The 22,589-nt window shown below is 41.4% G+C and overlaps 1 protein-coding gene and 1 long non-coding RNA gene across 3 annotated transcripts in view; one reads left to right on the top strand and one right to left on the bottom strand.

The window, feature by feature from the left end:
• Nucleotides 1-5,329: 5,329 nt before the first annotated feature.
• LOC306941471 (SNW domain-containing protein 1-like) lies at nucleotides 5,330-16,094 on the bottom strand. 2 transcript variants are annotated; one of them, XM_079526962.1, is made up of 14 exons: nucleotides 15,948-16,094; nucleotides 15,339-15,492; nucleotides 13,705-13,866; nucleotides 12,751-12,846; nucleotides 12,390-12,496; nucleotides 11,465-11,569; nucleotides 10,450-10,519; nucleotides 10,037-10,102; nucleotides 9,625-9,741; nucleotides 9,035-9,176; nucleotides 8,667-8,772; nucleotides 7,689-7,806; nucleotides 7,086-7,249; nucleotides 5,330-6,209 (listed from the first exon to the last, which is right to left on the bottom strand). In XM_079526962.1, the coding sequence occupies exons 1-14, from the start codon at nucleotides 16,031-16,033 to the stop codon at nucleotides 6,017-6,019; spliced, it is 1,686 nt and encodes a 561-aa protein (XP_079383088.1). In that variant the 5' UTR covers nucleotides 16,034-16,094; the 3' UTR covers nucleotides 5,330-6,016. The 2 variants fall into 2 exon arrangements, with proteins under 2 accessions (XP_079383088.1, XP_079383089.1); XM_079526963.1 differs by having other exon boundaries at nucleotides 8,667-8,769.
• Nucleotides 16,095-16,226: 132 nt separating this feature from the next.
• LOC306941472 overlaps nucleotides 16,227-22,589 on the top strand; it is a 148,412-nt gene continuing 142,049 nt past the window's right edge. Inside the window, exons 1-2 of the long non-coding RNA XR_013792161.1 lie at nucleotides 16,227-16,348; nucleotides 18,010-18,299. This is a non-coding gene — a long non-coding RNA (uncharacterized lncRNA). The remainder of the gene's footprint in view (nucleotides 16,349-18,009; nucleotides 18,300-22,589) is intronic.

Here is a 22,589-nt window from a genome sequence, read left to right as displayed (position 1 = left end):
GCCGTTTATCCATTTACACTAGGCCAGAGGCCTACATGCAAGTTTTCATTTGAAAATAGTCTGTACGGGCCTGTAACGCGGAGACGACGGTACAAATAATGTAACCAATCATTTGGTTCCTGCCATTGGCCCCTTAACGACATCGTCGGATCGTCCCCTCAGAGTTAAATTGACACTGGGGATTTTACAGTGAGAATTGTAATATCAAATGGGTCATGCCACATGGGCCGTACAACGTGTGAAAATGACATTTACTGTGTTCAGGCAGGCTGTTTTTGCTCAGTTTCATGATATTGTTGAGCCGTGCGGCGTGCACCTCCTTGAAACGTGTAGTGTTGCAGGCATTCTGATTTGCAGCTTTGCAGTTCTTTATCTAACTGTTAAAAGGTTTGAAAATCAATCACCTGGCCGAACTAGCCATGGTTCACATGACGCTTGTATGACAGTGATGTTTCAGGAATACGAGACGGCTCGCCCCTTTTCCAACTCGCCCAAAGCGGCGAAGATCGGTCGCCCCAACGGGAAGAGCGGAATTTAAAACCTTAGAAGTTAGACTTATTACCCCCTTTTAGACTTATAGCATAATGTACAGATAATAGCCTACTACTATACTATACTATACATACTATACTATATTATATTATATATTATACATGTGTACTATAAAGTGCTATGACTATTCGAAATTCTGTGGCGAGCCGTCTTCACTTTTCGCGGGGGCGAGTTGGAAAAGGGGCGAGATGACCTGGTACCTGTTTCAGGGCTATCAGCCTATCACCATACCAAACTAACTAGTTCACTGTTCATTGCATTTAAAAGGATGTAAGAATATTACGGTAAACTTAACTCGATTACAAGATGTAGGCTACACTGAGTATACATCCATACAGTACAATGATAATAATGAATCTGTAAGCATTATTTATGTGTAACTTTTGGTAACCATATCTTAACAACATGAGTGTGTGTGTGTGTGTGTGTGTGTGTACACACAGTGTGTGTGTGTGTGTGTTAATTTGAATATGGTTAATCTCGATAAAATGAATAACAAGTTTCTGTTTAATTTCCAGGTTGATCTGAAGTTGAAAGGCGCCGTTCTACCACTCCAAAGCCCCCTGGTCCACTCACTGACCAGTGATACCGGAGTCACAGTGGAGGTAAGTGTTTCATGGAAATGACAATGAATGTCATGTCCTCATAAATGTATTTACTATAATGTTAAATGGACATACTTGACATATTAAAGCAAAATGACACTTGGGCATGCTTGGCACCAGGCCTAGTGCCACGGTGGTGCCAGAGGGCTGGCACCCTCAGTTGCAAATTCTGCCCCCTCAGTGTAAGTTTCATGTACATGCCCCCTCGCCATTTTCAACTGCACCTTCAGTGATTTCATCCTAGAGCCGAGCCTGCTTAGACACATTAAAGCAAAATTACACTTTGAGTTGTCCTGTTGATAGATAGTTGAAAGATAATTCAAAATATTCTCCCCATTAACTTTGAACACGATGAAACAGGTCTCAAAGTCACTCTTTTATAGCATACAAACAAACAAAGCGGATTCTGATCATATAACATTACAAAACACTGCATTGATGTATTCTACAATTTTAATTGGGAAAAGTATCTGATTGGATTTGATCATCAAATATCAAAATCAACACAAAGTTGACATTATATATAAAACATGCAGTGTCTGGTTTTGTTACGATATGTTGGCAGAATTCACTTTGCATTTGTTTGTGTGCTAAAACGGTGATCTCTGTTTCACTGTGCAATGTAAGTCAATGGGGAGACTATTTTGATCCATTTCTAATCAACGGAACTGAAGATAATGTAAATGTTCTGTTTTTGCATTGCATTATTATGGTAGGCTACTTACGGTTCTGCCACTCTACAATGTTGGGTATATTACTTTATATTTGGAATATATTTCTTATTACTTATTACCTTAATTTGTCAAGTAATATATTGTATTACATATTACTGTCTGAGCAAGAGTAATATATTAATATTACTATTACATATAACTTTTTTTTAAATGCTCAAATCGAACAATTCAATATTTAGTATAATTATAAATTATACATTACGTATACCAGTGGCGTATCTACAATAAGGCGAGGCCAAACGGCCGCCTAGCCAAATCCATTTGAAAACACGACTGAGACAAAAAGAGGACAAACACCAGACCTGAGAACTATTAGTGGGGAGCGGAAATACGTAATTCTTTAACTTCTGCAGTTGTCACATAATGTCACAAGACAGAGCCACGGGCAACGAGACAGACAGACAGAAAGTAATACAGAAAGTAATGCAGTAATACAGAAAGATTTTTAGAATATATTACAATTTTTGTGTTAAGTAATGTATTATATTACAAGTTACCGTATTCTGGTAATATATTACGTAATATATTAAGTTACGTAGTGTTAGTTACCCAACACTGCCACTCTATTGGTGTGTTCTATGGTACTTCCCACTCCCAGCGGGCTTTGCACTATGCACGGGCTTTTGCAGTCAGTCTATTATGTGAATCAATAGCAGTAGCCAGTTTGTTATTTTGCATTACGTTCAACAAAGAAGAAGGTTGTAGTTTTTGAATTATCAGATAACTCACCATTTATTTGAAATGACATCCTATTGTTAATGTGCCTATTAAAGATAGTGTAAGCGATGTTTACACTCTATCCTTTTGGTACTACCAGCTCTATATTAAAATAAATATTGTAGTACTAGTTAATCTGAAATATTAAAAATGGTTAACACTATTCTCTTTTGCCAGGTTGAGGTAAAAGCCTATGTGCCCGAGGATCCCTGCAATATTGTTGTGTGAAATTATTTTTGCATTTATTTAGTTATTTGTTATACTGTTTATACAATTGTAGACTTATTGTAAATAAATTACTTTGTGAAATTAACATTTTTGCATTTATTTAGTTATGTTATACTATTTATAAAAATGTGGACTTAAAATCAATGTTTCCTTTTATGGAAAATTGGAAAACCTTAGGCAGAAATTGCTGATTTACAAGCAAGAATGTTGAGAGGTGTGCTCTAAGGCAGGGGTTCCCAAACTGGTGCGTGCACCCCTTGTAGTGCGTGACATGAAAAGGCTAATGGTGGTTTTATTTAACACAAACTGCAAAATCAGTGCAGTGACATTCCGTGATTATTTGCCATAATCATATTAAAAAAATACGGCCAAATACGAGACAGGAGGTAACAGGTTGCTCGGCCAAAAAGTTTAGGGACCGCTGCTCTAAGGTAATAAGGTTGGAACTTAGAATTCCAAAGGCCAACCGACCTTATCTGTAAGTTGAATTTAATTGCACCAAACCTCAGGCAATTAAATATATTGGCAGTGTTGGGTATATTACTTTATATTTGGAATATATTTCTTATTACTTATTACCTTAATTTGTCAAGTAATATATTGTATTACATATTACTGTCTGAGCAAGAGTAATATATTAATATTACTATTACATATAACTTTTTTTTAAATGCTCAAATCGAACAATTCAATATTTAGTATAATTATAAATTATACATTACGTATACCAGTGGCGTATCTACAATAAGGCGAGGCCAAACGGCCGCCTAGCCAAATCCATTTGAAAACACGACTGAGACAAAAAGAGGACAAACACCAGACCTGAGAACTATTAGTGGGGAGCGGAAATACGTAATTCTTTAACTTCTGCAGTTGTCACATAATGTCACAAGACAGAGCCACGGGCAACGAGACAGACAGACAGAAAGTAATACAGAAAGTAATGCAGTAATACAGAAAGATTTTTAGAATATATTAAAATTTTTGTGTTAAGTAATGTATTATATTACAAGTTACCGTATTCTGGTAATATATTACGTAATATATTAAGTTACGTAGTGTTAGTTACCCAACACTGTATATTGGTTACCTTCAAGTTTTTGTTTGTGTAGTGTGGAAAATTCTGAATCTATTCCAAGTGATTCTCACTTTTTAAATGACTCAGAAAATGTCCTTTCCCAGGTCAAAGCTGCAGAGGGACCAGGACAGGGACATCAGTGAGCAGATTGCCCTTGGAATGCCCAACCCAGTGCACACATAAAAAAAAAAACTCAGCCCTAGTAGCATGATTGACTTTTGTCTATGAATGAATATTTAATTGAAGGCAATAATAGCTTGATTATAAAAAAATATAAAAAAGTAACAAGTATTCATTGATTAAATATAAAGGATTTTAATGTACAATTTCTTTTAAATTATAAAAAAACGGCAGTAATTTCAACCTCAATTTAAATCTGGCCTAGATACATATTGTTTGAATAGTTTTAGCTTACAGAAGGGTTAATTTGGGCAAATAGAACATGATTACAACATACGGTAGCAAGATAGGCAAAACTTTGTTTGCTTTGTAGCAAGATTCAAGTATCCTCTCAGCGCTCCCATTCTTATCATTTTGGTGGCCTCCATTTGAGACCTGTCAGTTGACATTCAGACACCTGTCATTTCCTCATATAATTCCTCATGTCAAGAGGCCAACACAGGTAACTGTTTTTATTTTAGAGGGTTGTGTTCAAAGCCTTTGCCAACTAAAAACTCTGAATTCAACATAGGTATACTCCAGCAATAAAATGTGTCTGACAAAGTATTAAAAGTCCTTAAATTGAGTCATCTGGGGACACCACCTTGGGGTCCCGACCCATAGGTTGAGAACCACTGGTAATACATTTACTACACTTTATTTTTGGTGTGCAACACACAGTATGATTTTGCTCAACGTGGAGAGCCATAAGAAACAATGTTCATCAAACAAATCATGGGGACATATGGACCCACTTTCTTTGGGCAAGAGTGAGAGATGGCATTATTCACAGTCACAGATGTGCAAGTCTGCTGGACTGTGTAATGCCATGTTGATTAGTTTTGGAGATCAGGAAAATAACATTGTCAGAATGCATACATCATGATTAATTGTAATTACTGCCACCAGTTTGGTTCTAATCATCACATAAATCTCAGTGTTTCTCTCCTGGAGATGTCAGTATACTATGCTTAGTAATTGATGGCTTCTCTGAATACACTTTAGGTATTTAATCATCTATGTAAATGGAACACATTACTCAGGAATGACTAAAATGGGGGTGAAAAAATACTCTGCTGCAAAATATAACAAATTACACAACTAATGGACTGATCATTGATGAGTTCTCAAACATAAAGCGGCACTCATGTAGTGGCCAAATTAGATTGCAGAAAATATATGTTATTTAACTCAAAATCCAACATGATCTCTTGGATGAATCATCAACCCTTGACGCAGGAAATACAAACAGTTAATTCCTTCTCACACTATATGAAATTTATTTCTTTTGATAGTACTGTACAAGAAATATAGAGCTGGTTGGAGTCGTATACCAACTGCAAAATGATGGTTGTATCCTGATCAAACCTGGTCACGATCAAACGGGAAAGTTACAGAATATGTTGCTATACAGAGATCAACATTGCTTGCATACACAATAAATAAACACTGTTGGCTCATTAGCAACAGGACATTGTGAAGGGGGCAAAAACACGATCTCTCCTAATTTCCTTTGATATTAAAAAAACATGAAATCTCTCTCTACATTTCCAGGGTAGGGCCAAATAGCACTAACCCGCATCTGAAACAACATTACGGTTAAATTGTACAGAAAAACAAAAACATAATAAGGTGGTCTTTCAGATGGAAGCAGATTACTCTTTCACACATATCTCTCATTTCATTTTATCTCCACTCATCTTTTTATCGCAAGTCCACATTTTGAACAAAATGGAGCAGGAAAAAAAAAGCAGAAAAGGGTGAAACAAAAACATGAAACTTCTCTAAACAGAAAAAAAATGGAAAAAAAGGCTATGCATGCATACTGTATATACAAACATATTGCTAAAAAGAGACTCCCACACGACGACAACACCCCTCTCACTGTGCGCCAACAAGACGTACATCCACTTTCTTGGACCTCGTCGCCTGACCTTCCTACATCACTCCTTCCTGCGCTTCTTGTCATGGTAATCGTCCTTGGAGCGGCCACTGGTGGAGGGCCTCTTGGAGCCTCCGTGCTGCTTAGCCTCTTCCAAGAACTTATCCAGCCCGAAGGGATCCTCCTCAAAGGCCACAGGCCCCTCCCGTCGCTGGCTGGGGTCACCTCCTGAGAACTCCCTGTCAGGAACAAACCTGGGGGGACAGAAGAAAAACAATGTGATGACATGTCATCATCTGGATTTTGTCAATGTCTGTCAATGTCGATTCTTGGACGCAGTGATACATCCAAGTGACATGGTTCATTTGGAAACATCGTGCAAATCGTCGTTGAATAAATCTATTTTTTTAAATCTTTAACTCAAATGCTTGCTTCTGGGGGTCCTTGACATGTATACCTGTACGTTTGGGAATAGTTTTATATAATCCGCCTTAGATCTGAATGGGTTAAGGGACAAACAAAAAATTCAAATAAAGCCAGCTGAGGTTCTCTCTTTGGATACCAGAAGTCGCAAGCTAATCTGCCTGCTAAGAGGCTGCTTCTGGGTCAGCTGAAAGCAGAATGGTTAAGAGGCTAGAGAACGCAAAGAAGACCTCAAAGAGTGACAGATTCAAAAGGTTAACGTATTCCCTGGAACGGACGAGTTAACACCTCTGAGAATAGTCAAAGTGATGTGCATGTGTATTGTGTGGGCATGTGGCCACGCAGACCGCATGCAGCCCCGCAATGTCAAACTTGACAGCTAAACATAAGGGGCAAGCTATGCTCGGTCAGTAGAGTGTGGCTCCATCGCCCTGGAGGACCAGAGCTCGTGCTGAGCCATCATTGTGTGCACTCTTGCCTGGTTGTCTAGAAACGAAACCAAAACGTAAAAAAATAAGTTTATAAATTTTTTGTCTAGAAACGAAACCAAAACCTAAAAAAATAAGTTTATACATTTTTTCTGCTTCAGTAACAACAGCCAACATGAACAAGAAGGTTTAAAAGCAACTTGGATAAGGTCCCACCGATCCAAAGAAACAACACTCTTGATGAATGAAAAATAAATGAAAAATCCATGATGATGATACCTGTTGTTGTGCATGAGTGTTTCGAAGTCATCTGCGTATGCATCTTTGTCCACATGCCTGCTGGGTCGGTAGATGTTCTGGGCCATGTCTCCGCCGCCACGGAATGGCTTGTCATACACGTTATACGTCTCATCCTCACCGCCAGCAAAACCACTGTCCATGCCCTGGAGAGGAAAGTGTAAAGTTATTATATTTTATTCATCCAGGGAAAGTCGACCGAGCGCTACTCTTTCACTGCAACGCCCTACTTCACAGCTCCAACAGTCACACCTGTGAGACATCCCACAGTCCTCCACTACTGGGGCAGTTAGGCCCTGCTCAAGGGCAAAAAAATAATCCTTAGTCCAATTCCCAAAGTTTTTTGTGCTCAAGGGCATTTTAATAGCAATTACTAGTTGATCATCGTCTCGTTCAATTTTCAGATGGTCCAGGGATTCGAACTGGTCACAAACTAGTCACAAACCTGCTACTCCAACATTGAGGGTACAACTAAGAACATCTCATAACCCGTAGCTCATATCTGCACTACTTGGTTAGCATTTTAACTGCAGTTTGAATTGCACTGTGGTACCAGTGCATGTGTGACTGCATGCGTGTTCTGACCTTGCTCTGGTTGAACAGTCTCTGGTCGTACTGGGCCTCGCTGGATGTCCGTGGGTTGGGCATTCCAAGGGCAATCTGCTCACTGATGTCCCTGTCCTGGTCCCTCTGCAGCTTTGACCTGGGAAAGGACAAATGAGAACACAAATGTGAAACACGCGCGTGCGAGTGGCTGCGTGCACAAACATCTACAGTACCCGTTTGTGTAACACACACACACACACACACACACACACACACACACACACACACACACACACACACACACACACACACACACACACACACACACACACACACACACACACACACACACACACACACACACACACACACACACACACACACACACACACACACACACACACACACACACACACACACACACACACACACACACACACACACACACACACACGGAATTGTGTTCCAGATGTCGTGTGCTCGGCAGTATGAACCAGGATCATTATCAAGATGAAGAGTTACGTGTGGAAAACCACTATGTAGCGCACACGAGAATGGAAAAATAACTGCCAGCAGATTTTAGCAAATGGTTCACAGAGTAATTTCTGCATTTTTCCAAAGCTGTGCAAATTTACACCCTGTGGTCTCACAAAGTGATTAAAATCCTAACTAATCGTCCTTGAACAGACTGATATTCCAAGGTTAAGTGGGAGGCCATGAGGTAATGAGGTCTCCTTCCTACAACAGATAAAACTCTGATTGTGATGAGCGTTTTGGTGCCCCCCCCTCCCTCCCGTGGAGTCCACATTGCATCAACTAGACAACCTTGCACAGTCACACACACACACAATCCAGGGATCATTTTAGACAAGGGCCTCACGGCTGAGTGGTGTTCCGGGTCCAGCTGCGTTTGTTTGGCATTACTGCTGGCGGCCATGAATGATTCAGCAGCGATGGGTCCGTCTGTGTTTCAGGGGGGAGTTCATATGCGGGGTGTTTGAAATGCGTGTCCGTTACCTCTTATCGGGGGCGGCTCTGGAGATGTTCCTGTCATGCTGCCGCTCTTTCCTTCTGTCATGGCGGATCTCGTCACGCTCCCTGGCCTCACCCTCCTCGCCACCTGCTGAGAGGACGACGACAAACGGAGTGAAGGCGCAGTAGGAGAACATTGCATAAGGGGTGAGCAATGCACACAGAGAGGGAGGGAGAGATAAAGAGGGCGTGACGGAGGAAGGTACACACCCAGTGGGCGTCGGTGGAGAAAGCATTGGGAGGATGGAGAGAGAATGAGGGGAGAGAGAGAAAGTGTTGCAAGCTCTGCAAGGCCCAAATTTAAAAAAAAAAAAAAAAGGAAAGAAATAGACAAACGTATGATTTGGACTGACCTTTGTCCCCGTGACCTTTGATGCCCGCCCTGCGGTCTCGGGCCATCTGAGCCAGCTCCCTCAGTTTCTCCTCCTTCTTTTCCTTCTCTTTCTGTGCCATCTTCTTCTCAACCTGGGCACGCATCTCCACTGCTTCTCTGGCCTATGCAAACAACACAACAAAGACACAAGAGTCAGAGGTAGACTTCACTAGCCACTTTCAACTTGAAAATTTGCTATTACATGTAGATCGTCTACTTTCTCCACATGACGGCATCAAACAAATTAATAAATAGAGTTTAAGTAAATATCTCACTATATGTGTGCTGTATGCCAAAGAGATGGATATGTTGACATGGCTATCTTTTAGTGACGGTTATAAAATCATAAATAGCCTTGATCGACGATGACGTGAGGAAATTCCATTTCTGTTATACAGTTATTGTATACAACTTCTATCAATTACAGCCAGCAGTTTGACAGGAATGTAGTGATTCATAATCATTGCTGAATTTTAAGATCATTTTGAAAGTAAAGTGTCACGAAAGCACGAAAATCACTATTATTAAGAGATTTAAGACACAATGTTAAGAAATCCACAGGGGTCATACCTTTCTGTCAGCGATGTACAATGCCTCGGCCAGCTTGGCAAAGTTCTCATTAATGTGAACTGTTTGAAGACCCCGACCATCTGCGGCCAACCGTTTGTCAAGAGGTATGGTGTAACCCTGCAAGGAAACAGAGTTTAAACATTTAAATAAGACAGTGAGGAAAGTAGCACATCAATTCATTAATCAAAATAAAGTCGCTTTTGGCACATTGAGCAGAACCCCTTTCCCCCCCATTTGTGACACTATTAAAAATCAACACGTGCCCCTAAAAACACAAACGCACGCACAAACAAAAGTTTAGTTATAGTACTGAAAGTCGATGAGCGTTGCCCTTTACAACTAGACAGTGTGTAGTGATTGATTCCCTCCCTTGCCCCAGGAGGGGCAGAGTCAGGCTGCAGTGTCTCTGTACCTTAGCGTTCTTCCAGTTGGAGATACAAGGGGGAATCTTCCACTCCTGCTGTTCCTTGACCGTCATCTGAAACAACAGATGGAGAAGTCAGACTTCACTGGCTACTGGCGGATGCAGGCAACTTTCTCTCACACACACACACACAATATATATATATATATATATATATATAGTTTTCCCCCTTTTTTCAGGCATTTTGAGATAAGACAGAGTTGTTAGAGGTGCAGACTGTTCTGTTTTATGGTTGATGCAGGCCAGAACCTTCATTATTAATGCAGACTTTATATCTTCTATCCATCAAATGCGTTGGGTAACTAAACCTCTTGTAATAATCTCAGGTACTCTTCATGTTTGAATATGAATGAAGGGTAAATTAAAAAAGGAGATATAACGTTTAAAGAAATAGTCTTTACCTTTCTGCTTGGTGAGTGCATGACGGGGGCAGGGGGGGATGGTGGTCCGCGGGGAATTTTCTTGTTGATTCTGCAACGCGCACACACACAAATTAAATGATGTGGTTAAGACAGTGGAGAAAGACAGGAAAGTAAGGCAGAGGAAGGGATGACACACCCTCAGTACCCATGCAAGTACATTTTATTTATAAATTGCCTTTCGAAACAATGTTACAAGATGGTGAATTTGATAGCAAAGTGTGAGATTGTGCCTCGTCACAATCAATCTCACTGGAACAAAGAGGTGTTTGTCACATAGGAAATATTGTTATTTCAATTAGCTTGGTTGATTACAATTCCAAGCACGAAAACGCCACACAACAAAAGCTATAAAAGCAACAGTGTCATGTAGCTGGCATATTTAATATATACATATACAAGTATTATTCAATGTGTGTTATTCAAAGATCTGGTAATTATTCAAAGATCAAAGCATCCCAGCTCTAGTCACAATATCCTGAGGAGGACCCTGGGGAGAACTTCTTAACGCAAAACTGCCATGCTCGGCTGGTTACACTGCAAAGTACCAAGGATATTGATGTTTTCTCCACCTCTAGTCCAAAGGAAGGGTAATGTGTTGTGTGTGTGAAGGTGGCATTCTTTTAGATTAAAATGTCCAAATGCAACATGTATAAAGCCCCAAATCTACAAGCTTGCGTTGTATGGCAAAGTATAAAATACAGCTTTATTGGTTAATAAGACTAATTGATTTAGTCAATTATGGAATAATTATGTAGGACTTGACAATGATTCATTGTTTAAATTATAAAAACATGATTCTCGATTAACGATCAAAGATTAACAATATTTGAAATTATTGGATACTACATAAAAATTGTTGAAAGTAGTGTTGACTGTTGATTCTGCACTGTTCTGAAATGATTACAAATTAATATGTTCATAATGCCCCCATTCATTGTTCATCGCGTGACAAGGTTATGTTTAGATATTGTGTGACTGGGATATGTTTACGAACTTGAAGCGTGGAGGCTCCATAGGGTCCTTCTGCATCTCCACCATGCGGATGACTCTCTGCTTGGCCCCAGAGTTGAATGCCACTCCTTGCTGGGATGGAGTGTATCTGAGGAAGGGAAGAAAATACATTAAGAGAACATAACTGTAAACTCAACTCAACTATTCAGTGTTCATTACTCATTTAGATGTTTGCTGCTGTTTTTTTTTGTTTTCTCCTTCTCAGAGAAAATGATTTTCCATTCATATTAACCCATTCTGGGCGGGAACCCCTTTTGGTGTTAGCATTATGTTATGCTTTAGCTATTGAAAAATAGCAGATCTACAAGCTCATACAAGCTACGAGCTTGTAGGTCTGCTATTTTTGAAAAATCAAAGGAAGAACGACTGACATAGAAACATAGCTTTTTCAGAAAACTGTCAAGACATTTATAGAATCGTTCCCAGGTCAAAATGGGTTAAAGTAGGTTGCTTGCCATATTCAGGTAAAGGATAGAACTGCTGACAACATATACAGTGCACTGGAATATGATTGGTGTTTGAGGCTTATTAATAAAACACACACCTAGCAACTGTGTGTGCATTTAGGTGAAGGAGAAACAGTGGTTTATTCCTCAAAGGAAATTCAGCTCATGGCTTTGTTAAAGATGTACGTTTTAAAACCGCCATCTAGGTAGGGACGTAACGTAACAGTAAGGTATGTTTTAATCAAAATACCATAGCATGTGGTATTTCACCGCATAAATCCCCTCAAAACATTTTGCTTCAAAAAAAAAATGAATTGCTTCATTGAATTGAAACTTGTGCGTGCTTGTGTGTCTGTGTACGTTTCATTTAAACTCATGCTTTAGCATTGTAGCATTTACATAAACATAATTGACGTTAATAAAGATGGCAGTTGCCATTTGATTGGGAGCAGACATATCTACCTGATGTATTGTGCAGGAGCCTGTTTGTCTGCGGCCCTCACTGGCATGGCCGCAGCAATCTTCTGAGACACCTGCTTTTCCAGGGCAAGGCGTGTCTTCTCTGTCAGCTAAATAACCAAGAGGACAAATCTCAATTTCCAGACAAAAACATATCGGGTTCAAAAACATACAAATTAATTATACTCTAATCTGGCATTAAAACATAGCTGCATAGTAGCATTAGAATGATTAAGAGACAATGTAACGTTTAAGGAGACTGAGCCAATGTAGCCTAGGCCAGTGCCTTCATTTTAAAGATTTACTTATTGTCCTCTTCAACGCCTATCCAAAGTTCAAAACGGAGACAAAAATCTAAACTCACATCTTTAACAGAGTCCTCGTCAGGCCTCTGCAGCTCTGGGGCTTCATCGTTTAGGACTTCCTTGGGAAGCAGGTCTGTGTACTTGCTGAAGATCACCTGAAGAGAGATAAGACTCTTTAGAAACAGTATTCACAACACAAAGTTAAAATGTTTCCCCATCATGCTGCCTTGTGCTGTGTAAATGTTATCAGGATTATGATTTGTGGGTAATTTTTGTGCAGAATCGCCATCAGTAGTTTTAGTTCACAGCTAACCGGCTTGGCGGTACATTTTTATCACACTGCTCACACGTGTCTCTTTCTGCGTCATCTTGTGTGTGTGTGTGAGATGACACAGATTGAGCAAACGAGAGAAAAAAAGACAGTGAAATTACACTATGAAAACTTTTGTAACTTTAGAATTAACTTTTGACAACAACAGAGTTGATACAATTTAAGCACGAGTGCCTTATTTGGAAAAACAGCCTTAATTTCTCTTGGTGATGAATTGACGCTAAAGTAATTGCAATTAACGACTTAATTGTGTACATGACGTTCAACATTGGAATATTATGAATACAAATTACAATTCTGTTTGGCTTTTAGGCTTTGTAAACAAGAGGCTGGGCAGATATGACAACTTAAAAACGTTTCATCAATAGTGGAAATAGCCTATCTACAAGCTCAAAATGCATCACATGATGGCACATTTGGAGCTCGTTGGTCTGCTTTTTATATCTTTTTTGAAAATGTTTGGAAAAACATGGACATTATGATGACCTCAAGTAATTGTGACAGGCCTAGTTAACGCATCCGTTAGAGACAACTTTTTGATGGGTGTATGCGCGATGGCAGTCTCTCAGTCAAATCTGGTCACAAATGCATATGGATGGTCTACATTATTTTGTGGAGTATTGTAACAAATATTCAAACATGTACTAGTAACATCTGTACCAGCACTGTTTCGTCAACATACCTTTTCTTTGCCCTGTCCTTGTCTAGCGATAGCATCATATTTGATTTTTCCCTCTGCATCCACCTGCACCGCCAGGGCATTTGACGTCTTTTTCTTCCTGCCCATCTCCTGGGGGAACTGGGCCACGTGAATCTCTGGGAAGGCTCCTCCATCGCCAAAGTCCTATATAAACAACAGAGAGATGGGGAGGTTAAAAATCAATCAAAGTTTATTTATATGACACGTTTCATACATGAAGTGCAGTTCAATATGCTGCTTCACAGAATAGGTTTAAAATAAAGATACAAATCAGGAGGATAAATAAAAGAAAGCATGTGAGACTGAAAAGAAAAAACAAACCATTTTGGGCGGGAACCCCTTTTGGTGTTAGCATTATGTTATGCTTTAGCTATTGAAAAATAGCAGATCTACAAGCTCATAGCGCGCCACCGAGTGGTGCGCTACGAGCTTGTAGGTCTGCTATTTTTGAAAAACCGAAGAACCACTGACATAGAAACAGCTTTTTCAGAAAACTGTCAGGATGTAGAAGACATTTTTAGAATCTGATCTCAGGTCAGAATGGGTTAACGCAATACTGTCCAGCCCTCCAGGGCAGAGTGTGGCACCAGTGCCAACCAAATCCACGAAATAAGCATAGAAGACGGGTCACGTCCACCTGTGCCGGAAGTGATGTAGTGTTGTTTTTGTAGTGCAAGCATAGAGAAGGGACGGACGACGGCCCACAGAGCAGCATAAATAAGACTAATAACCCCGTGCACGACTGCACGTGTACCGCGGATCATCATGTACTCCGTTTCTACAATTGTCAATGAGAGACCTATGGATGTTAGCCGCGGAAGCTAACCGAGGCTAAAAAAATCACACCCGTGTGAACTGAGTGGTGTAAGGTCTTATATAGCCTGATCAGCTCTGATCTGACGTAATGTCTGACGTAATGAAATCACACCCGGGTGAACTGGGTGACCGTAGCAACCATGCTCATTTTTCATGCACACACAGACAGACTAACAAAGCCAGTTGTAGGAGTGGTTTACACCACTCAAAAAAAAGGTAAATTAATATTTTTAATAATAATTTTCAATCAAATCTCGTGTTTGGCCCAGGTGACCTTAATAACTTTCCACGAGAGATCTCGATGAAAGCACGGAGTGTTAAGAAATAATAAAATTGGAAAAATAAATAAATACAATAAAGTTGATAATGCAGGAAAAACTCCCACTTCTTGTGGGGACCTTGGGGGGTATTCAACTGAATGTAGAATGAATTTGAAATTCATTCTACATTCAGAATTAACATTAGGCTACCACAGTCAGTGATTCAGTTACTGCTGATGATGTTATTTATTCACACATTTTAATTAGACAGAATGCTGTTTAGATAGATGCTAGATTCGTTGACTAGGGTGTGTGCCATTTTCTCTGATCTTGCACTTTGTAAGTAAAGTTGTGCTGTAGTTGAACTTGAAAGCGATTCTTCGTCCACCTGTGGAATGTTATGCAAAGAAAACTTATATTCCAAGCCATCACGGGACACGGGGTGAGATTAAATGTTTTTAATCATGTTCACCAACATTGTCTCCACGGATTAATAACATACATTTGGCCTGTAAAGTCTCGTGAATAAACAGCATTTACCTCGAGTGCGCGAGGTGTCCATCCCTTCCTGTGCAAGTATGGTGGGGGTTCTTTGCGGGATGAAACCAGGGCATTGGAATAGGACTTCTGGGCCCGAAGTCTCTCCTCTGCCTCCAACTGGTCCTGTGACAGCTGGGTCGGAGCCGGTAAGAAGCTGTAGTGGACACGCACACAAACACGCAAACATTAGACTAGAGCATTTGGTATTAAGGCCTAAAGTTAGCCGACTTTAGCCACTGAAACGTTCAATCACAAGCTTAAGGACAGGTCGTTCAATGTGACCGTTTCGACACACATAAGTCAGTAACTAGCTAACAGTTAATCAAAATATGTCACTGGGAAATAAGCATGTATATAAAAACCCCAACTGTTCACAAAAACTGTACTTTATGGCAAGTTAGCCTATGCTAACTAGTTAGCACGTTAGCGCCGCCGGGTTAGCGTTAGCTTAGCTAAACATCGCACGAGTGTCCTTGTGAAACGCAAGTTATGTCATTGGCTATCACGAAAAGGCTATTTTCGTGAGTTAGGACATATGATTTTGACGGAATCAACGTGGTCAAAGGTAAATAAAAGGCACCACAGCACGAGCCTCGCCACACTACTCACCTCGTAAGCGACATCTTTCCTTTCTTCCCTAGCAAGGAACTGCACATGCGCACTGGCAGGCTGTGACAGAGCACACACAACAGCATAGAATGGAACAGAATAGAATTAACCTCGCGTCACCACCAGGCTTTCGGAGGAGAATAGAAATACAATAGATGGAACTTGGTTCTCAAATTTGTTTCATGTCACAGGACAAGAGTGAAATAATAAATAAACAACTTATAATGTAACTTTACACCTCATGGAAGAAGTTGAGTGGAGTAGTCTTGGTTGTTGGGAAGAGAAAACTGCTCAGTCACAAGACTCACAACAACTCAAGTGTGTGACAGTTTGAAAGAGAATGTTAATTCATCTTCATCCATCATAACAAACGGCTTGCTCGATTTGTTATTATTCTGCAGGTGAGTTAGACAAGGGGTGTGGTCGTGTGTCTGTGTGTGGAGGGTAGGTGAAATGAACAAACATAAAGGTGCTTGAACTTGAACATTTATAGAATAAATATAGGCTACTGAGATAATGTTTTGTTTGGGGTAGGGCAGGCCCATCAGCTTTCTTTCTTTCTTTAGGCCTGTTACTATGAGTGGGGAGGATCAAAGTGGAGCAGGTCAGTGACTTTAAATATCTGGGAACAACCATAGACAAATAAACTCACCTTTTCAGACAAAAAGGCAAGGCAGCGGCTTTATCTTCTCAGGAAACTGAGAAGTTTTAATGCCAGTAAACACACCCTGACCATGGTCTAGATTAGCCGCAATTTGCAACTCTAGGTCTAGATCACTCACTGAAATAGCCCGTCTCCGGACCCCCCGGGTTGAGCTCCTTTGGACCTACCACGTAGGGTCCGGTCTCACCGGCGTCAAGCGACATGGGATGCCATCTGATTTCCCCTGACTTAGCCCTGTGCTGCGGTGTGGGTGTCACGCTGACATATTCCAAACGAAGCATATGCACGCTATAGGAGACAACGAACCATCTGACCCCCCCCGCGAACGGCTCAGAAGCCGTTAAGTATTTTTAATGTTTGTACGACCGTTTTGCCAGCTCTGAAATTCTCTCTTGTTGACATCCCATTGTACCGCCTCTCGGCATCTCGGTTGGCTAGCAGCGCCTCCCTACGCGCCTCGTAGGCGCAGCTAGCCAACCGAGATGTCAACAAGGAGGGACCGAAGAGAGAATTTCAGAGCTGGCAAAACGGTCGTACAAACATTAAAAATACTTAACGGCTTCTGAGCCGTTCGCGGGGGGGGTCAGATGGTTCGTTGTCTCCTATAGCGTTCATATGCTTCGTTTGGAATATGTCAGCGTGACACCCACACCGCAGCACAGGGCTAAGTCAGGGGAAATCAGATGGCATCCCATGTCGCTTGAATCCGGTGAGAAGGAACCCTACATAAAGTCATCAAAATGTCAGAAACTTTAACGTAGGGTTCCGAAAGGAGCTATCACTGAAAGTGAGTGATTTTAACATCGTGTCCTGGTTTGGGAATCTCTCAGTTCGAGATAAAAACAAGCTCACCCAGGTAGTCAACCAGGCAAGTAAGATCATTGGAGACAAACAATTGCAACTTCAGGACATATACAACCGCTCCATAACCAAAAAAGCAATTCAGATTTACAATGATTCTACCCACCCTCTTCACTCTGAATTTGACTTGTTGCCATCGGGCAGGAGGCTTAGGGCAAAATTAGCTAAAAAGAAGGGTTACAAAACTTCGTTTGTGCCAACTGCTGTGGACATTTTAAATAAGAAAATGTTTAAATAGTTCACCTAATCCCCACTGTTCATGATCACTGTTGCTGTGTTAATGTGAATGCATTTTATATAATATTTTAATATACCTGTGTACTTTTGTAATGTTTTATTGTTGAATTTCCATTTTATGTAAATTTAATGGACAATAAAGTTTTCTTTATCTTTATCTTCTTTCTTTCTTTCTTTCTTTCTTTCTTTCTTTCTTTCTTTCTTTCTTTCTTTCTTTCTTTCTTTCTTTCTTTCTTTATTACTTACTTACTTATACTCAAAGCTTATGGGTTATGGTGTCTCTCTCAACCTGCTCCACAGGTACACGAGCGGCCGAGCCAGGTGAGTCCGTTCTCCTGTGACATGCTGTGTGTGAATGCTGGACCCTAGAGCCTGCCCTAAATCCCTGACCAGTGCACTACACCAGAATGCAGTACTAAACATCTAAGGCTGAGCGAGAAGATGGCAGCCAGGAGAATGAGGCTGGTCGGTGCTATTGATACTGGGAGGAAAGACAAGTACTGGCCAGATCCAGAGGACTGGAGACGCCGCTGGAGGGCTCATCATGAACTCGTTCCAAAGTTTGACAGTCAAGTATAAGACGGCTCAAGGTAGGAACTTTGCTGCTGCTGCTTGTGTTGCATGCTGTGTGATTCAAGCTGGTGTACTATTTTCATTGTCATTTTTGGGACCCAATGACTGGATGGCGAAGAAACATGTTCGGTTCAGTAACTCTTTCTGGCTCTGAAATTGAATGCTGATGTGAATCTACAGTTTGTATGTTGTGTTGAAGGTATTTGCCGTTGAAGGTATGTGAGTTGTAACAGGGAATAGTGTTGTGCGTGCGTGCGCGTGGTTGCTGAGGTTTGTTGTGAGTTGTTGTGACAGGGTGGCTATATTGGTTCATGACTGATTTCTCTCTGTCTCTCTCTCTCTCTTTCTCTCTCTGACCTTGTCTGACCCGTGGCACTGGTAGGTCTATAAGGAATAATAATTTGAGAGAGGCCTTTGGAGTCCCGTTTGGTCCAGGGAAAAATACTTAAATAGTTGATGCATTGGAATGTGGCTGTATCCATCAAAATCAGTTGAAACCCCTGCTATAATAAATTGGCTCATCAAATTTGCCTCTTGCATTGGTATACAGTAGTTTTGCTGGATTCACCCAGAAACTGTCCTGGACTGTATCATGTGGTAGCCTTTCTCGACCAATCAAAGAGAAATAAATACAATTGCTGAGCCTAATTCCCTAATGTTAAGGAACTGTATCCTATTCCATAATTGTTGTTAATTTGTGATGTTTCTGAGAAACCGTACTGGAAAACATTTAACTATTGGAACATTGAACATAAAACGACCATGTCACACTACTCATTCTTCTTTGAATCTTCATGTGACATTATTACAAATTCTCTGTATGTTTACAATGCTATTATTATTATGACATTTGATCTATATGACTGTGTGATTCCTCAAACATAAAATCCTAATTGTTGTTTTTGCAAATGTTCAACATGGCTAGTTTGGCTACTGTACTGGCTTAGGTCTACTTGTTTTTTTTAAACTCAAAGTCAATGTTTGTTAAAGTCAATCTGGATAAAAGCAGGTGAAAATGCTTATATTGTTAATTGGCTATGTAAACGCTTTAGCTCCATATCACTCACATGAGTAGGTCTACCATGTACATTTCCTTCTCCTGAGAGAGGATTAGTGAAGCGCATATGTTCCTTTAGCCATGCAGTGCTCGGACTAGATGGGTGCCGTACGCTGACAGAAGCAGCCCTTGGTGATGTCCTGCATATTGATTGCGACCGGAGGTCACAGATAACTATGAAACCTTGCGTTTTTGACACCGACCTAACCCACTTTCCCCGTCACGTCACACGTCACTCTCTCCCCGTCACTCTCCCCGTCACTCACCCCGTCACTCTCCACGTCACTCTCCCCATCACTCACCCCGTCACTTTCCCCATCACTCACCTGCCCAGCAGTCTGACGTCACCCAGGCGGATGCGTGCACACGCGGATCTTCCCCCGCAGTACGACGTAGTGCTGGGGCACTGAGGTTCAGTGCTGTTCTTCCACTTTTCTGCCATGGCAAAAATGCACAATGGAAAAGGTCCTTATCTTGTGATTTTCTCAAAGTCACACAACTTGAAGAAGAATTTGTTTGTGATTCTATTTTGTTTTATAACATTCTGGTGAGCTGGTGATGTCATGACAGCTTTCAGCTATATCTATATATGGAACTGTGAGGTCAGATGTAGAGATTTTGGCCAGTGAGTCATTATTATGATGTCACACCATGTCAGATATACCCATATGGAATCAGTGAGGTCAGATTGTAAAGGTATTGAACAGCCCATATATGGAGATCTAGGTGATGATCCAGGCGTCTCCATATATGGGTATCATCTTACTCGGATTGTCCACACAGAGAAACACACACACACACACACACACACACACACACACACACACACACACACACACACACATTCCAGTCTCTTGTGACTTCGCTGCAAGGCCTTGTCCACAGCCCTGCGCTCCTGGCATATCTTCATCTGACCTCATCACACCCTGTACACTCAAGATACTCTCCATATATGGCCAGTGCACGCGACCTCGCCCTTTAGGGCCATGGCGGTTAACTATGAAACTTTGTTTGTCCCGACACCAGCGTCGTCTGGCCAGGGAACGCCAGAGGCGCTTCCGTCAGAGACTAGCAATCCCTGTTATGCCCATATATGGAGATCCTTGACTGTGATCAATATTAAGCCCATATATGGGAATGCCAATGTCAGAATGACAATCTCATGATAACCACTGTGGTTGCTGCAAAGGTCACAGTTAACTATGGAATCATGCATTTCCCGTAAGTCACTCAGTGTATCATTCAAAAACCCCATACATGGGGAAAGCCCCATATATGGGGCCCATATCTCGTGCCCAGGTCTCGTGACATCGTTTTAGGGCGAGGTCGCTTCTCGCCCCCCCCAGGCATCTTACTGGTAGGCTGGGGAATCGGTTAGAATCGATTTCAGAATTGCACATGATTACTTTCCACATGGTCGACATGTTGCACATTCCATCGTCAACATGGTGGTACACTGTGTGTCAGCATGTGGATGCCGAGGTTTGGGCCCCAGCAGCAAAATGTAACGCCTAAAGCATGTGTGGAATATAGGGCTGAGGGAACATAGACATGCTCCCGCCATAGAAGATGTCTGCTGTAGTTACATCACAATTATGGCACCTTGCTTTTTTAGTGTTTCTGTCAGCAGGGTGTGAAATCTCTGCTCTCTCACTATCTTTAGTTTAAGGCTATATGGCAGAGGTCAGAGGTCAACTGATGTGCCATTTCCACAATGAAGTCCTCTCACTATCTTTAGTTTAAGGCTATATGGCAGAGGTCAACTGATGTGCCATTTCCACAATGAAGTCCTCTCAGTATCTTTAGTTTAAGGCTATATGGCAGAGGTCAACTGGTGTGCCATTTCCACAATGAAGTCCTCTCAGTATCTTTAGTTTAAGGCTATATGGCAGAGGTCAACTGATGTGCCATTTCCACAATGAAGTCCTCTCAGTATTTCTCAGCATATTAACTTACACAACAAGGACACTGCTGAAAAGACAGAGACGTTTGCTACTGCAGTCCATTGTATTTTCTTGGAATTTCTATTCTAACTAAGCAATTTGTTGTTCCTTATACTTTCTGCATGGCCAAGGTTGCTTCTGCAGTGCAAAAGTAGCCTGGATTTGTCTAGCTTTTTTTTGTTTTGTTTTTTGTTCAGCGTTATCACCACATGATTTGTCGCATGTCTCCGCAGGGAGCCTCTGCTGCTTTGCAAAGAGGGTGTGTAAACCGAAAGCACAGCTGACATTATACCCACTGTAAAATAGCCAGAAGGGATGCCTCTAGCAGTGCCAATCTCAGTTACCATTATGACGTGAGCTTCACTTGAGAGTGAGACTCCAGAGCAGAGTGCAATATACCAGTTGGAAATGGATAAAGCTTGTAAAGGGGGGATTTTGTCCAGGAACAACAGAATCGTGTCAGTGTAATGGGCCTTGCTGATATGATGAATGTAACGACTAAGGCCATCTTGCTGGAACAACGAGCAATGAAAGTGTCCAGTCACTGCCATTAGTGACTGGTACTCAAGCTGTCTCTGTCTTCATGTCTCTTTCATGTCTCTTTCTTTATGCTTCTATCTTTTTGCTCATGCACAGTCCCTCAATCTCCCCCCTTTTTCTCTCTCATCCAACTTTATCTCTCTCCCTGAATCTTTCTTATGCTGTCCTTCTCCCTCTCTATACCCCTCTGTCTCCCTCCGCCTTTCCTTCTCTCTCTCTCTCTCTCTCTCTCTCTCTCTCTCTGTGTCTCTCTCTCTCTGTCTCCACTATTTTCTCTCTGTCTCACTTTCTCTTTTTAATTCTCCCCCCATTTTATAATCTCTCTCCCTCCCTCTCTCTCTCTCTCTCTCTCTCTCTCTCTCTCGGCCTGTCAGTCTCTCAGGAGACACGTTATTTTATTAATGTGACAGAGGGTAAAAGGACACGTCAGAAGAGATCAATCAACCAGCCTGTGGCACGGGACCTGAAAGCTTTTAATAGAGCCAATCATCAGGGTGCTCCTCTCCTCTCCATTTGGCATTGAGGAGCCCTCTCCCATTCCCGGTGCTGTCTGCTGAGTGAGCGCTGATAGAGTGGGCATCTTTAGTGCACAGCTGGGACACGTCCTCCGGGTGGGTTCTTGGCGGGCTTATGTTTAGTTTATATATACTAACAGTGTCGCTGCGAATCGTTGTGGACTTGTAGATCAGCCGTTGTAAAGACAAACGACACCGTTGCATTGTATGAATCAGGCATTGGCAGATTATTCTTGTGGATGTCAGGAGTCG

This window comes from Electrona antarctica, assembly GCF_951216825.1.
Source record: "Electrona antarctica genome assembly, chromosome: 17".
In the NCBI taxonomy this organism is placed as follows: Eukaryota; Metazoa; Chordata; class Actinopteri; order Myctophiformes; family Myctophidae; genus Electrona; species Electrona antarctica.
Note: the sequence above shows the minus strand (reverse complement) of the source record. Positions and strands in the feature narration are given on the sequence as shown.

Coding starts and splice junctions, on each gene's coding strand:
- LOC306941471 (XM_079526962.1), bottom strand. CDS start 16,033: ATGCTGTTGTGTGTGCTCTGTCACAGCCTGCCAGTGCGCATGTGCAGT. Junction 11,570..12,389: donor GCTCCTGCACAATACATCAG/GTAGATATGTCT, acceptor TCCCTTCCTCAG/ATACACTCCATCCCAGCAAG. Junction 8,773..9,034: donor CAAAGGTCACGGGGACAAAG/GTCAGTCCAAAT, acceptor TCGTCCTCTCAG/CAGGTGGCGAGGAGGGTGAG.